Below are 15657 nucleotides of genomic sequence, written 5' to 3' on the forward strand. Positions count from 1 at the left end.
AGAATAGTACCCACAACCATAACAAACTATGTTTTCTTCAAGTGCATATGAAACATTCTCCAGGATACATCATATGCTAGGCCATAAAACAAACCTCAATAAATTTAAAATGACAGAAATCATACAAAGCTGTTCTCTGACCAAGTTTCTTTCTATTACTGGTTTCTAATTTCATTCTACTGTGGTCAGAGAATATACTTCATATTATTTCTATCATTTAAAACTTACTGAGATTTGTTTTATGGAAGAGTAAACTAAGCTTAATGCAAGCAGAAGGAAGATAATTTAAAAAAACAAGAATGGAAGTGAATGAAATACAGAATAGAAAAACAAAAGAGAAAATCAATAAAACCAAAAGCTGATTCTTTGAAAGATCAACAAAACTGACAAATCTTTAGCAAGACTAACAAAGAAAAAAGAGGAAATTCAAATTAGTAGAATCAGATATAAAAGAGAGCACATTACTACTTATCCTACAGATTAAAAAAAGATTATAAAGAAACACTATGAACAACTCTGTCAATTAATTAGATCACTTAGATGAAATGAACAGATTCCTAAGAAGACAAAAATTACCAAAACTGACTCAAGAAATAGACAATTTGAATAGACCTATAACAAACAAAGACAATGAATTACAACTTCAGAAAAACCACCTGTGAAAAAGAGCCCAGGCCCTGGTGGCTTCACTGATTAACTGTAACAAAGATTTAAAGAAGAATTAATACTAACTTTTCACAAAGTCTTTAAAAAACTAGACAGGATCACTTCCCCAACTCACTCTATGAGGCCAGCATTACCCTGATATCAAAATCAAAGATATCACCAGACAACCAGCAGTCAAGTAAGCAGATGCACAGGGATCACTGGGCAGCAAGGACTTGTTACCCAATCCAATCCTCCTGGTGTGCATTTCTCTGCTCCAGGCTATGGACCGCAGACCGGACCCGGCAACATTTTTGTCCCAAACATCCCTGGATGAGGTAAAACTGCCAAGAGAGGACAGATTCCTCCTGAACACATGTGGGGACAGTTCTGAGCACCAGAATTAGCTTCCAAAGTTTACCTCAGGCTGGCCTTACCCAGTGCAAATACCTTTTCACCATCATCGTCAGTCAATATCATAACCTTTGTGCAGGCATGACTGAAGTTTCTTTCCCCCTGCTCCTCACTGCCACCACAATAAAGGGACATCCCTAAGTAAGAGGAATAAAAATATGACAATATTTAAAACAAAAACAAATAATCTCCCCCAAAAGCATCACAAGAAAAGAACACTACAGAGCAGTTTCTCTCATGAATATGGACACAAAAATTCTTCAGAAAAATATTAGCAATCTGAATTCAGTAACATATAGAAAGAATCATAAGCCATAAGTAAGTGAGATTTATCCTAGGAATACAAGATTGATTTGATATCTGAAAATCAATTAAACCATATCAATAGCATAAGAAGCAAAAACCACATGACCATCTCAATAGGTGTACAAAGAGTGACAAAACCCAACACCCTCTTGAGGAGAAAAGGGAACACTCCTACATTATCGGTGGAAATGTAAATTGGTACAGCCACTATGAAGAACAGTATGGAAGTTCCTTAAAAAACTAAAAACAGATCTGTCAAAAGACCCTGCAATCCCACTCCTAGGTATATGTTCTGGAGAAACATGATATTAAAGGATACATGCACCCCAATGTTCATTGCAGCATTGTTTACAAAAGTCAAGACATGGAAGTAACCTAAATGTCCGTTGAGAAAGGAATGCATAAAGAAGATGTGGTACATATATACAATGGAATATTACTCAGCCATTAAAAAGAATGAAATAACGCCATTTGTAGCAACATGGATGGGTCTAGAGAATGTCACACTGAGTGAAGTTAAGTCAGACAGATAAGGAGAAATATTGTATGATATCCCTTACATGTGAAATCTAAAAAGAAATGATACAAATGAACTTAAAAGAGACTCAGACTTAGAAAATGAACTTATGCTTGCCAGGGGAAAGGGAATTTAGGGAGTTTGGGAAGGTTATGTATATACTACTATATTCAAAATGGATAACCAACAAGGACCTACTATATAGCACATGGAACTCTACTCAATGTCATGTGCCAGCCTAGATGGGAGGGGGTTTTGAGGGAGAATGGAAACGAGTATATGTATAGCTAAGTCCCTTCACTATTCACCTGAAATTACCACAACACTGTTAATCAGCTATATCCCAATACAAAACAAAAAGTTTATAAAGTTAAAAAAAAACCAACACCCACAAACAAAACAAGCGCACACACACACACACACACAAAACAAAACCAGAAACTATTAACATAAATAGAAAGGAACTTCCTTAGCCTAAGAAAGGGCATGTATCAAAAAAAAAAAAAAAATCCACAGCTGTTTGTAATAAAATATTAGAAAGAAAAAAATTTTAAATACCTATAATCTCTCCAACCAGAGATATGAACACATTGGTTAGTTTCCTTTCATACTCTCTTTTTCTTTCTTTCTGGCCCCTCCTCGAGGCATGACAGATAGATCTTACCTGACCAGTGATCAAACCAATGCCCCCTGCATCAGGAGCCCAGAATCTTAGCCACGGGACCACCAGGGAAGTCTAAAATAATATCATTTTGTATCTCTGGTCCCTTCTAAGTCCACATGAAGAGGAATGAATGTAACTGAAAAAAGTTGCATATGGAAGGTATTCGCCTGATTAGAATGAAGTCTTGTGCAGATCATCAGAACCAAGGCTGGTAAGACCCCAGATGTGCACATTCAGGACAGCAATTTTTTAAAAAGATAATAATAATGAACAATTACATAGCATTGACTATATGCCAGGCACTAGTCTAAGTGCTTTTCAATACTGTCATTTAATCATCTCAACAATGACACAGGTTCCATTACTATCCTCACCTTACAGATGTGGAAACTCAAGCAAAAAGTGGTTAAATAACTTCTTCAAAGTAAGCAAGCAGTAGAGCTCAGACTCAAAGTCAGACAATCTAACTCCAGAGTTCCTGTTCTTAATCAAACAGAGGAAAACCAAAAGGAATGAAGACATGCAGAAAAAAATGTGGAGTCTCCATTTTTATACCTTATCAGTTAAGTTCCAAACTCAGCCTGATTCAAATTTAGAAATTAGAGTTCTGGTTATCTCAAAAAGAACAAAGTGGGTGCTGGACAAACTGGATCTCCAACTCCAAAAAAAACGAAGTTGAACTCTATCCTTACACTATGTTAAAAACGTCACTCAAAATGGATCAAACAGCTAAATGTAAACGCTGAAACTATAATACTCTTCAAGAAACATAGGGGAAAAGCTTCATGACTTGCACTGGCAACGATTTCTTGGATATAAAACACCAAAAGCACTGACAACAAAAGAAAAAATAGATGGAAAGGGCGAAAGTATTTGCAAACTGTAAGGCAGGATATTGGTATCCAGAATACATAAAGAATTTCTAAAACTCAACAACAACAACAACAACAAAACACAATTTAAAAACCCGCAAAGGACTTGAGTAGACATTTCTCCAAGGAAGATACACAAATTTGGGCTAATAAGCACATGAAAAGACACTCAACAGTACTAGTTATCAGGGAATTGCAAATCAAAAATCACAGTGAGATACACTTCATACTTACAGGGATGGTTGTGATTTTAAAAAACAGAAAATAACAAGTGCTGGCAAGACTGTGGAGAAATTGGAAACTTTGTGTATCATTGATGGAAATGTAAAATGGTGTGGTTGCTGTGGAAAAAGGTATGATGGTTCTTTCAAAGTATTAAAAATAGAATTACCATAAGGTCCAACAACCCAACTTCTGAGTATATGCCCTGAAGTAGCGACAGCACAGCCTCAAATATCTGTACACCCGTGTTCACAGCAGCACTATCTACAGTAGCCAAAAGGTGGAGGGTGCAACCACTTATCACCGGGTACACGCATAAAGAAAATGAAATACACACACACACACACACACACACACAGAGGATGAAACGCTGAATTTTGTCTTTAAAACAAGGAAAGAAATTCTGATATATGCTATGACATGAGAAAACCTTATGGATATTATGCTAAGTAAAAAAGCCAGTCACAAAAGGACAAATAGTGTATAATTCCTTTTATATGAAGTTTCTAGAGCAGACAGAAAGTAGAATGGTGATTGCCAGGACTTGGGAAGAGGAGGGAATGAGGAATTATTGCTTAATGAGTACAATTTCAGTCGGGAAAGATGAAAATGTTCTGGAGATGGTTGGTGGAGGTGATGGTTGCACAACAGTGTGAATGTACTTAATGCCTCAGAACTGCAGACTTAAGGGTTAAAAACGGTAAATTTTATGTAACAAATATTTGCTCACAATTTTTTTTAAAAAGCAAAGTGGAAGTCAGGTTGCAGTAAGGAAGGGTTTTATATGCTAAAGTATCACTTTAAAATGACAGCAGCCCCAATTTTAAAAAATCTTAATATTTCATTATATATATCTGCATCTCCTAAACCGAGACTTCTTTACTGCACTGCAGTTGACCAAGTTCAGACCTACGGCAAAAATCTCTCTTTGAAGCATAAACCAAGTCAGGGCAAAAGGGAAGATAAACCTCATGAGATTCAGTGTTTGGTTTTTCATTTCTAGCTGCTACAGTCTTAAGAGACTGGGGAACAGCAACTATTAGAATAATATGTAATGTTCCCAGCCACTGGGGAAACAATATTGCAGCAGCCTCATTATGGTGCTTTGTTTTAATCTGCATAATGCTTTTCATCCTCTGTAATGTGAGATCTGCAGGGTCTGATTAACAGAAGAAAGGTCATTACTGATAAGTTCTGATCCCAGGAATAATTTGAGCCTGCCTGTCACTTTGGAGTAGACAACGGGATGTACTCCTTGCTACTCGAGTCATCTGCCCAATACTTCTGGCTCCTAACATTAATCATATTAGTCCATATTTACTATTCACTAGACTAGGTTGCATCTTTCAGCTGAAGTGCTTGCTGTCAAACTGCTCCTCCTCTCATCAGTATCCATTCTGATAAGAGAGCTGTGATTAAGAGGCAAATTTTGCAGCCCAAACAGGTGCATGCTGCTGCTGCTGCTGTTAAGTCACTTCAGTCGTGTCCAACTCTGTGCGACCCCATAGACATCAGCCCACCAGGCTGCCCCGTCCCTGGGATTCTCCAGGCAAGAACACTGGAGTGGGCCGCCATTTCTTTCTCCAATGCGTGAAAGTGAAGTCGCTCAGTCATGTCCAACTCTTAGCGACTCCATGGACCGCGGCCTACCAGGCTCCTCTATCCATGGGATTTTCCAGGCAAGAGTACTGGAGTGGGGTGCCATTGCCTTCTCTGGAACAGGTGCATGAGCAAAGGGATTTTAGGGAATTTTGCCTGGCTGAGACCCTTTCCAATCCTAACTCTATGGCCATCAATAGTGAATGTACCCTCCCTGATTACTGCCTGAGGGTGTTCCACACCTCCCTCTCTATGACATTCAGAATTCTGTACATAGCCCACTCCAAAGGGTATTATTCTCAATGAATCCCCTTAGTCAGAGGCTGCTGAATTTTTATGTTCTTAGAGTCCCCAGCAGAGTGTACATTTAAAGCATTCTTTTTTTTTTTTTTTTTGAGGGAGTATTTTCTAGGATGAAAGAACACAGCTACAAAAGCACTAAGCAGGAGGGGAGAGCACACCTCAGCATCGGAACAAAAAGATCACTGGAGCAAACAGAGGACAGCAGGCAAACTCACCAGGTGAACAGTTAAGAGAGACTTACAAAGAAATGCACTTAATTCTCATTCCAAACCACAAGCTTGTCACTAACCCCAGCAATATCTAAATAGTCATTCTCAAAGACCAACTAAACTTTGGTTTAATGCATTTCAAATAAAGGGAAAAATTAATATATTAACCACAGAGTTCAAACCTTAGCCACCTAAGAAAATCACAGATCAGGAGAAAAGCCCATTTGCAGTGATTCAGTCTCTGTTTCTGTGAGCAACCAGAGAATAGGATTGTGTACTTGGTGCTAATAAAATGCTCATTAAGTGAAAAGCATTAAGATGTTAACATGAAGAGGTTCATTAAGGGCTTCAAATTACTTACCTTGAAAGTTGTTTGGTTAGATGAAGGTCAGATTTCAGTCTAACATTTTTCTTTTTCTCTTTTGACTAATTAGGTTAAAAGTCAGCAGATGTCTTCCCTAAAGTACAAGGCCTCACTGGGGTAGCCTGCTCAGTAGTGGCAGGAAATACTTAGCATAGAAGTGTCCAAGCAAAAGTTTCAAATGTTTTCCTTCTAGCCTTGCACATAGTCCCTCAGAGTACTTTTCCTTTGTGGATCAGTAGATCTGTGAAGGCAACTAAAGTAACAATTATATCAAATGGAACTTTAAAAGTGGAGCCATACTATTTTACTTTCCTTGTGGCAAAGCAATGGAACATCCCTAGAGGGGAAGGAACAAACATAGGGCCCTGTATATTAATGACATCAGGTGTTTCAATAAAAATAGCAGTTTCTAAGCAGCTGCATTTTAAGAATCTCTCTGAAGGATCTAACAGGAAGAGAGAGACAAATTGTTTAAACACAAATAACTTTGACAATTAAAGAACTAGCATGACTAAGCCACGAAAGACAAGTGAAAAGCAAACAGACTGACACTTGAGCAAATTTAGGCCTTCAAGCAAGCGGAAGTATTTTTAATTTTCAGTCACAATCTAAACCCCCCCCCCCAAAAAAAAGGTCTGCAGTCTTCCTGCAGCTTTTCATTTGCTAGTGAGATACTGTTAGGGTTGCCATTACATGCAGTACATTCCAGAAGGTCCCAAAGATGTAACTTGTAGCTGTCATCAACTGGCAAACCAGTCTCGGAGGCTCTTCCAGCTGTTAGGTGTCTGAAAATTTCACATGCAACCTAATCCCTTCCCATGATTATCAAAGAACATACTAGAGAAGAGGTGGCTAAGTTTGTTCACTCTGCCTTAGAATTCTTTTCAGGGGCTTCCCCAGTGGTCTAGTGGCTTCAATCACTGGTTGGGGAAGTTCTGCATGCCTTGAGGTGCAGCCAAATTTAAAAAAGATCCTTTCCACGTGTTGGATCAGCACAAATAACCTTTACAAACAACAGAGGTAAATGTCATATACCATCACCATTTTATTGAAGCCTTTATATACTCTATCTTTGATACTCAACTTGGGCCAAAAGTTAAATGTCCCGTAGTATCCCAGGGAAACCCACAGGTCCAATTTTCTGACTGTCTCTTGTTTTCTAAACCACCAGAAGTTAAGAGTGTCACAGATGTACAACACAAGGCTCTTAAGGAGCAAAGCTAAGGAACAGAAGGCAGCACTCATTACCACTGGCTGGATCACAACCTTGTAGTGGCAAAGGGGCCTGCATAACTCAAAGAAGTGATGAGCCATGCTGTGCAGGGTCTCCCAAGATGGACAGGTCATAATACAGAGTTCTAACATGTCCACTGGAGGAGGGAATGATGAACCACTCCAGTATTCTTGCCTCAAGAACCCTATGAACAGTATAAAGACAAAAAGATATGACACCAGAAGAGGAGCTCCCCAGGTCAGAAGATATCCAGTATGCTACTGGGGAAGAGTGGAGAAATAGCTCCATAAAGAATTAAGAGGCTGGGCGAAAGCAAAAATGATGCACAATTGTGATTGTGTCTGGTGATGAAAGTAAAGTCTGATGCTGTAAAGAACAATATTGTACAGCAAAGGACTGATGCTGAAACTGAAAGTCCAATACTTTGGCCACCTGATGTGAAAAGCTGACTCACTATAAAAGACCCTGATGCTGGAAAAGATAGAGGGCAGGAGGAGAAGGGGACGACAGAGGATGAAATGGTTGGATAGCATCACTGACTCAATGGACATGAGTCTGAACAAATTCTGGGAGACAGTGAAAGACAGGGAAACCTAGCATGCTGCAGCCCATGAGATCACAAAAAGAGTCAGACAGGACTGAGCGACTGAACACAACAACAGTGGGAATGCAAACTTCTTAGGCATACCACATTTTTGCCCTCAGAGAAAAGAATACTCCTTGGATCATTGTTATTCAAAGCATCAAAGCCTACCCACAAAGAAAAGCAAAACATCTTTTAAGGGTAACATATTAACATATATAAAAGGGATAAATGAAGACACACATAGGAAACATTCTAAGTGCTCAAAATACTAACCTGGAAAACAGCATGGCAATTCCTCAAAATACTAAACATAGATGTGCTCCACACCCACCAGAGGCACTCAGAGGGCTTAAACAAAACCTTGTGTGCACGAGGACCCAGACACCCCACAGAGACTGAGCCAGACCTGCCTTTGAGTGTTTGAGTGTCTCCTGCGAAGGCATGGGTCAGAAGTGGCCTGCTGCGGGGACAGGGGCTCTGGCTGCAGCAGACCTGGGTCATGCAGCATGTGGCATAAGCCCTCTTGGAGGAGGTTGCCATTAGTTCCACCACGGAGCTGCCGAGCAGACTGCAGAACAATTATACCAAAGAAACTCTCACACTGTTAAGAAAGTTATAGGACCCACAACAGATTTTCCAATCTGGGGATCCAGCAAAGAGATTGAGAACCCCCAGGGAATTTGACTTTGGAGGTCAGTGGGATTTGACTACAAAACTTTCACAGGACTGGGTAAACAGGCTCTTGGAAGGTACAAACAAAACCTTGTGCACACCAGGAGCCAGGAGAAAGGAACGGTATCCTCACAAGAGACTGACCCATAGGTGACTGTCAGTGTCCAAGAGTCTCTGGCGGAGGCATGGGTTGACAGTGACCTGCTGCAGGGTCGGGGCACTGAATACAACAGTGCGTACACGAGTCCTTTTGAAGGAGGTGCCATCACCTTCATTACCCCTACCATAGTTTGGCCTCAGGCCAAACAACTGGAAGGGAACACAGCCCCACTAATCAACGAAAAATTGGATGAAAGATTTACAGAGCATGGTCCCGCCCATCAGAACAAGACCCAGTTTCCCCAACAGTCAGTCGCTCTCATCTGGAAGCTTCCATAAGCCTCTTATCCTTATCCATCAGAAGGCCGACAGAATGAAAACCATAATCACAGAAAACTAACCACTGATCACATGGACCACAGTCTTGTCTTAACTCAATGAAACTATGAACCATGCTATGTAAGGCCACCCAAGGACAGGTCATAGAGGAGAGTTCTGACAAAACATGGTTCACTAGAGAAGGGAATGGCAAACCACTTCAGTATTCTTGCCTTGAGAACCCCATGAACAGTATGCAAAAGCAAAAAGGTATGACACTGAAAGATGAACTCCCTGGGTCGGTAGGCGTCCAATATGCTACTGAAGAAGAGTGGAGAAATAACTTCAGAAAGAATGAAGAGGCTGAGCCAAAGCAAAACAATGCCCAGTTGTGAATGTGACTGATGATGGAAGTAAAGTCCAATGCTGTAAAAAACAATATTGCATAGGAACCTGGAATGTTAGGTCCATGAATCAAGGTACATTGGAAGTAGTCAAACAGGAGATGGCAAGAGTGAACATTGACATTTTAGGAATCAGTGAACGAAAATGGACTGGAATGGGCAAATTAAATTCAGATGACCTTTATACCTACTATTGTGGGCAAGAATCTCTTAGAAGAAATGGAGTAGTCATCATAGTCAACAAAAGAATCCAAAATGCAATACTTGGGTGCACTCTCAAAAATGACAGAATGATCTCTGTTTCTTTCCAAGGCAAACTATTCAATATCACAGTAATCCAAGTCTATGCCCCAACCAGTAGAGTTGCAGAAGTTGAACGGTTCTATGATGACCTGAAGACCATCCCCAAGAAAAAGAACATCCTGAAAAAAAAGAAATGCAAAAAGGCAAAATGGTTGTCTGATGAGGCCTTACAAATAGCTGAGAAAAGAAGAGAAGCTAAAGGCAAAGGAGAAAAGGAAAGATATACCCATTTGAATGCAGAGTTCCAAAGAATATCAAGGAGAGATAAGAAAGCCTTCCTCAGCGGTCAATGCAAAGAAATACAGGGAAACAACAGAATGGGAAAGACTAGAGATCTCTTCAAGAAAATCAGAGCTACCAAGGTAAAATTTCATGCAAAGATGGGCACAATAAAGGACAGAAACGGTATGGATATAACAGAAGCAGAAGATATTAAGAAGAGGTGGCAAGAATACACAGAAGAATTATACAAAAAAGATCTTCATGACCTAGATAACCACCATGGTGTGATCACTCACCTAGAGCCAGACATCCTGAAGTGTGAAGTCAAATGGGCTTTGGGGAGCATCACAACAAACAAGGCTAATGGAGGTGATGGAATTCAGTTGAGCTATTTCAAATCCTAAAAGATGATGCTGTGAAAGTACTACACTCAATATGCTAGCAAATTTGGAAAACTCAGCAGTGGCCACAGGACTGGAAAAGGGCAGTTTTCATTCCAATCCCAAAGAAAGGCAATGCCAAAGAATGTTCAAACTACTGCACAATTGCACTGATCTCACATGCTAGCAAAGTAATGCTGAAAATTCTCCAAGCAAGGCTTCAACAGTACGTGAAGCAAGAACTTTGAGATGTTCAAGCTGGATTTAGAAAAGGCAGAGGAACCAGAGATCAAACTGCCAACATCCGCTGGATCATAAGAAAAGCAAGAGAGTTCTAGAAAAACATCTACTTCTGCTTTATTGACTATGCCAAAGCCTTGGACTGTGTGGATCACAACAAACTGTGGAAAATTCTTAAAGAGATGGGAATATCAGTCCACTTTACCTAGAACTTCCCTGATAGCTCAGTTGGTAAAGAATCTGCCTGTAATGCAGGCGACCCTAGTTTAATTCCTGGGTTGGGAAGATCCACTGGAGAAGGGATAGGCTACCCACTCCAGTGTTCTTGGGCTTCCCTTGTGGCTCAGCTGGTAAAGAATCCACCTGCAATGTGGAAGACCTGGGTTCAATCCCTGGGTTGGGAAGATCCCTTGGAAAAGGGAAAGGTTACCGACTCCAGAATTATGGCCTGGAGAATTTGAATCCTGGACTGTATAGTCCATGGGGTAGCAAAGAGTTGAACATGACTTTCACTTTCACTTTACCTGCCTCCTGAGAAATCTGTATGTATGTCATGAAAACACAGTCAGAACTGGACATGGAACAATGTCCAGTTGTTCATCAAGGATGTATATTGTCCCCCTGCTCATTAAACTTATATGCAGAGTACATCAGGTGAAATGTTGGGCTGGATGAAGCACAAGCTGGAATCAAGATTGTTGGGAACAATACCAATAACCTCAGATACACAGATGACGCCACCCTTATGGCAGAAAGTGAAGAGTAACTGAAGAACCACTTCATGAAAGTGAAAGAGGAGAAAGAAAAAGCTGGCCAAAAACTCAACCCAAAACACTGAGATCATGACATCCGGTCCCATCATTTCATGGCAAATAGATGGGGAAACAATGGAAACAGTGACAGACTTTATTTTCTTGGGCTCCAAAATCACTGCAGATGGTGACTGCAGCCATGAAATTAAAAGATGCTTGCTCTTTGGGGAAAAAGCTATGACCAACCTAGACAGCATATTAAAAAGCAGAGACATTACTTTGCCAACATAGGTCCATCGAGTCAAAGCTATGGATTTTCCAGTAGTCATGTATGGATGTGAAAACTGGATCATAAAGAAAGCTGACCGCCGAAGAACTGATACTTTTGAACTGTGGTGTTAGATAAGACTCTTGAGAGTCCCTTGGACTGCAACGAGATCAAACCAGTCAATCCTAAAGGAAATCAGTCCTGAATATTCACTAGAAAGACTGATGCTGAAGCTGAAGTTCCAATACTTTGTCCACCTGATTCAAAGAACTGACTGATTGGAAAAGACCCTGTTGCTGGGAAACACTGAAGGCAGGAGGAGAAGAAGACGACAGAGGATGAGATGGTTGGATGCCATCACTGACTCAATGGACATGAGTTTGAATAAGCTCCAGGAGTTGGTGATGGACAGGAAAGCCTGGCGTGCTGCAGTCCATGGTGTCGCAAAGAGTCAGACATGACTTAGCAACTGAACTGAGGTGTGCTCAGTTGCTCAATTGTATCTGACTCTGGGTGCCACATGGACTCTAGCCCACCAGGCTCTTCCATCCATGGAATTTTCCAGGCAAGAATACTGTAGTGCTTGCCACTTCCTACCCTAGAGGATCTTCCAGACCCAAGGATTCAACCAGCATCTCTTGTGTCTCCTGCATTGGCATTCGGATTCTTTACCACTAGCGCCACCTGGGAAGCCCCATTAAATATGGTTACTGTTCAGATGTTCAGTCATTTCCAGCTCTTTGTGACCCCATGGACTGCAGCATGCCAGCCTTCCTTGTCCATCATCAACTCTGAGTTTGCGCAAACTCATGTCCGTTGAGTTGATGATGCCATTCAACCATCTCATCCTCTGTTGCCCCCTTCTCCTTCTGCCCTCAACCTTTCCCAGCATCAGGGTCTTTTCCAGTGAGTCGGCTCTTCGCATCTATCCATTAAACATAGGCTTACTACACAATCCACCAATTCTACTTCTGGGTATAGCTGCAAAAGAAGCAAAAGCAGGAACTGAACAGATATTTGTACACCCATGTACAAACAGCCAAAAACACAACAACCAAAAGGTGGAAGCAATTCACTTGGGATCTCATCAGTGGATGATGGAGAAACAAAATGTGGCACCTATATACTTGGAATATTACTCAACCTAAAAAGGAAGGAAATTCTGACAAGTACTACACTGGCAATTAACTGTAAAGATACTATGCTAAATGAAATGACCAGTATTTTATAGTCTTCTAAGTACATACTTAAGTCTGACAACTGCTTCTCTATAAAACAACTGATATCCTCATGACCTCCATTTTATAGATAGTAGGAAGAGGTCCAGAGATAAGTTGTTCAAGGTCACATATTAAGTGGTAGAGACAAAAATTAACAACCCAGTTTCTCTAACTCAAATTCCCATGCTCAAGCTCCTTTCAATACATCATACTGAGTTTTCTGCTTACCTCCATAGTAACACTAAAGAAGGAGGCGTTACAATATAAAAGAAAGAGCCCTGGATTTGGAATTAGAAGAACTATGATTAATCCTCAGATTTGACACACAAGAATTGTGAGACTTTTTGCAATTCAAATATCTTCAAGACTTAAGTTTCCTCATTAGTTAAAAAGTATACTCTATAGGGTTTGATGACTGAAGACGACAGCAATTTTGGAAAGAGCAGTACCTAGTTTAGCACTTTCTAAATGAAAATAAATTTTAAAAAGGAAAAAAGTAAACTTCTGCAGGCTTAGCATCACCAATATATTCCCCTGATGTGGTGTTATTGTGATAAGTGATATTCTAAAACATCTTTCCAGTAATCTCTTGAAAAAAACTGACTGGATCTTTGATATTTTCTACATATATTCCAAGTCTAATTCATTAGCAACAGTGAAGATGATATAATTACTGTCTGCAGCAAGTTCATCAAGAAGTTCGAGGAATGAAAATGAAGGTATAGGCCTGACTTACAAAGAGAACCATGTCATGGTTATAGGCATCTGCACTAAGCCCAGGCCAGTCCTTTCTGGGGTATTCAGAAAAAGGACAGGTCAATAGTTTTAAGTCAGCAGTTTGATGGCCCCTGGGAAGAATAAGGACAGCAGACAAACCAGACGCCACTGAAAGGAAAACCAACAATGCAGAAGATAAAGGAAGCATAAAAGACTGTGATCAAGGAAACAAGCCCCAGATGAAAAGGCACTGTCTGAAAACCCTAAGTAAATACATGAATAAACACAACATAAATTATACCCATATGCACTTCATTCTGTAGTCCAGAATCTGGTGTTTCTTTCAAACACCCACATTTGTCATACTGTCCTTCAGTCACAAAGGGCTCTTTAGGAGTAGGCAGTTTGTTAATTCCTAATTCCTACAGAAAGTCACATTTATCATAAGGATTTACTACAGTATCTGGCTTATTTGCTAGATGCAAATATACATGAAGGTGTGAGATTTATAAAACCATGTTTGCTGCAAAATGTCTCTGGGGGTCAGGTAAGGCAGATCAACCTTCAATACCCTCAATGCAATCTTGTTAGCACATCTCACCTACCTGCTCCCTCACCCCCGCCCTCCCAAAACACACATTTCACAGTTTTTCTTTTGTTCCCAGACTTGTCAAACACTAGTAAGTCACTGCAGGGACAGGACATTTTATCTTAAAAGAAAGGGGTGGGAAGAAAAGAAAGATATAGAAATAAATATTGAATCTCAGCTCTGTCACAAATTAGAATCTATACCAAGTTGTAAATGTGCATTACTATTACTGGGAATGTCTGGCAAAACTTACATTTGGAGCTAAATCAAGTTTCCCCATCTGTTGGGTTTGCCTCTTCTACTCAATGTTAATTTTTCAATTGTTTGCAAGAGCAATATAATAACTGCTGAGAAAATAAAAAATGATAGGCACAAAGGGAGCGAGGAATGTAACACAAGTCAGCTTTAGGTTTCATGACACTGAAAGCACATTCTCTCCATTTACAAACAGCTCTCTCCTGTGAGTGTGTGCTATTTTCTCAAGACCCTAAACCAACTCCATGTCTGACTCAATTTTATCCAATACATGTAGCACTCTGTAATTGCCATGCTGTTTCATAAGGAACCTAAAATGACTTAGCCCCATGAGCTCCATTTGGCTCTGTTTACCACAAATAGAAATAGCCATGTAAAGCAAAACGTCAAAAGTTCCAGATCCCATGAGTCATTCATTCAACTCATGGAGAAAGGCAGAAAAAAATTTCCAGAGAAAAGCTTTCAGATGGCCTATACACAGAAACCAGTTTGGCAACAAAGAGGCCTGAAAAGGGTTTCCAACTATCTCCTGATAAGAAAATTCACAAACGAGCAAATTCTGTGAGCTATTTCAATATGACAAAATGAAAGTCACATGCATTCCTGCTTTTCTTGATCAAATACGAAAATTTCTTCCACTCCTACAGACATTAGGGCTTAAAATAGTAGTGATGTTCAACACATTTCACTTAGAAAGGTACAATAAACCTCAGGATTAACCACAGAACTCTGAAAGAGATAAATCCTCACTTCTTACCTGATATTAACCAACGCGTGAGTCACCTTGCTAGCTGCTTCTTTCCACTGGCCTGCATTGGTAGAAAGCCTCAGGACTGTAAAACAGGAAAGAAGAAAGATGTGTCACACCACTGGTATTAAACAAATATGAGGAGTGAAGACACAATGCACAATATCACTATTGGAAAAACCAAATGGAGTCTGTGCCAATCTTCTATTTAAGACATTCTAATCTAGAGAAAAAATATAAGGGCTTATTCTCAACTATCTTTCCCGCAATTTTTTTCCTCTTTCTTTCACTTTCTATCAAAATATTCTACTCCTCTGCCTTGGGTTTCCCTCTCTCCACTCCCCACTAAAATGTTTCCATACTTAGTTTTTGCATTCAGTTAAAATCTACACTGGAGTGGTGATGTGAGGGTAACCTGATTGCCACATTAATCATTTCCCTAACAGCTGGGCCAATTTAGTGGAATCAGCCAGCTGAGTAAAGTGTCCCTACATGTTCCACACACAGTATATCTTTCTCCTAAAGGTCTAAACTG

General features: G+C 40.1%; 1 protein-coding gene across 2 annotated transcripts in view; it reads right to left on the bottom strand.

Annotated features, from left to right (window-relative positions):
• Positions 1-15657, bottom strand: part of ARMH3 (armadillo like helical domain containing 3) — a 175051-nt gene that overhangs the window by 75211 nt on the left and 84183 nt on the right. For both annotated transcript variants that reach the window (XM_065923189.1, XM_065923190.1), the window contains exon 23: positions 15132-15207. In XM_065923189.1, coding sequence (XP_065779261.1) covers positions 15132-15207 — 76 coding nt within the window. The remainder of the gene's footprint in view (positions 1-15131; positions 15208-15657) is intronic.

This window comes from Muntiacus reevesi, chromosome 2, assembly GCF_963930625.1.
Source record: "Muntiacus reevesi chromosome 2, mMunRee1.1, whole genome shotgun sequence".
In the NCBI taxonomy this organism is placed as follows: Eukaryota; Metazoa; Chordata; class Mammalia; order Artiodactyla; family Cervidae; genus Muntiacus; species Muntiacus reevesi.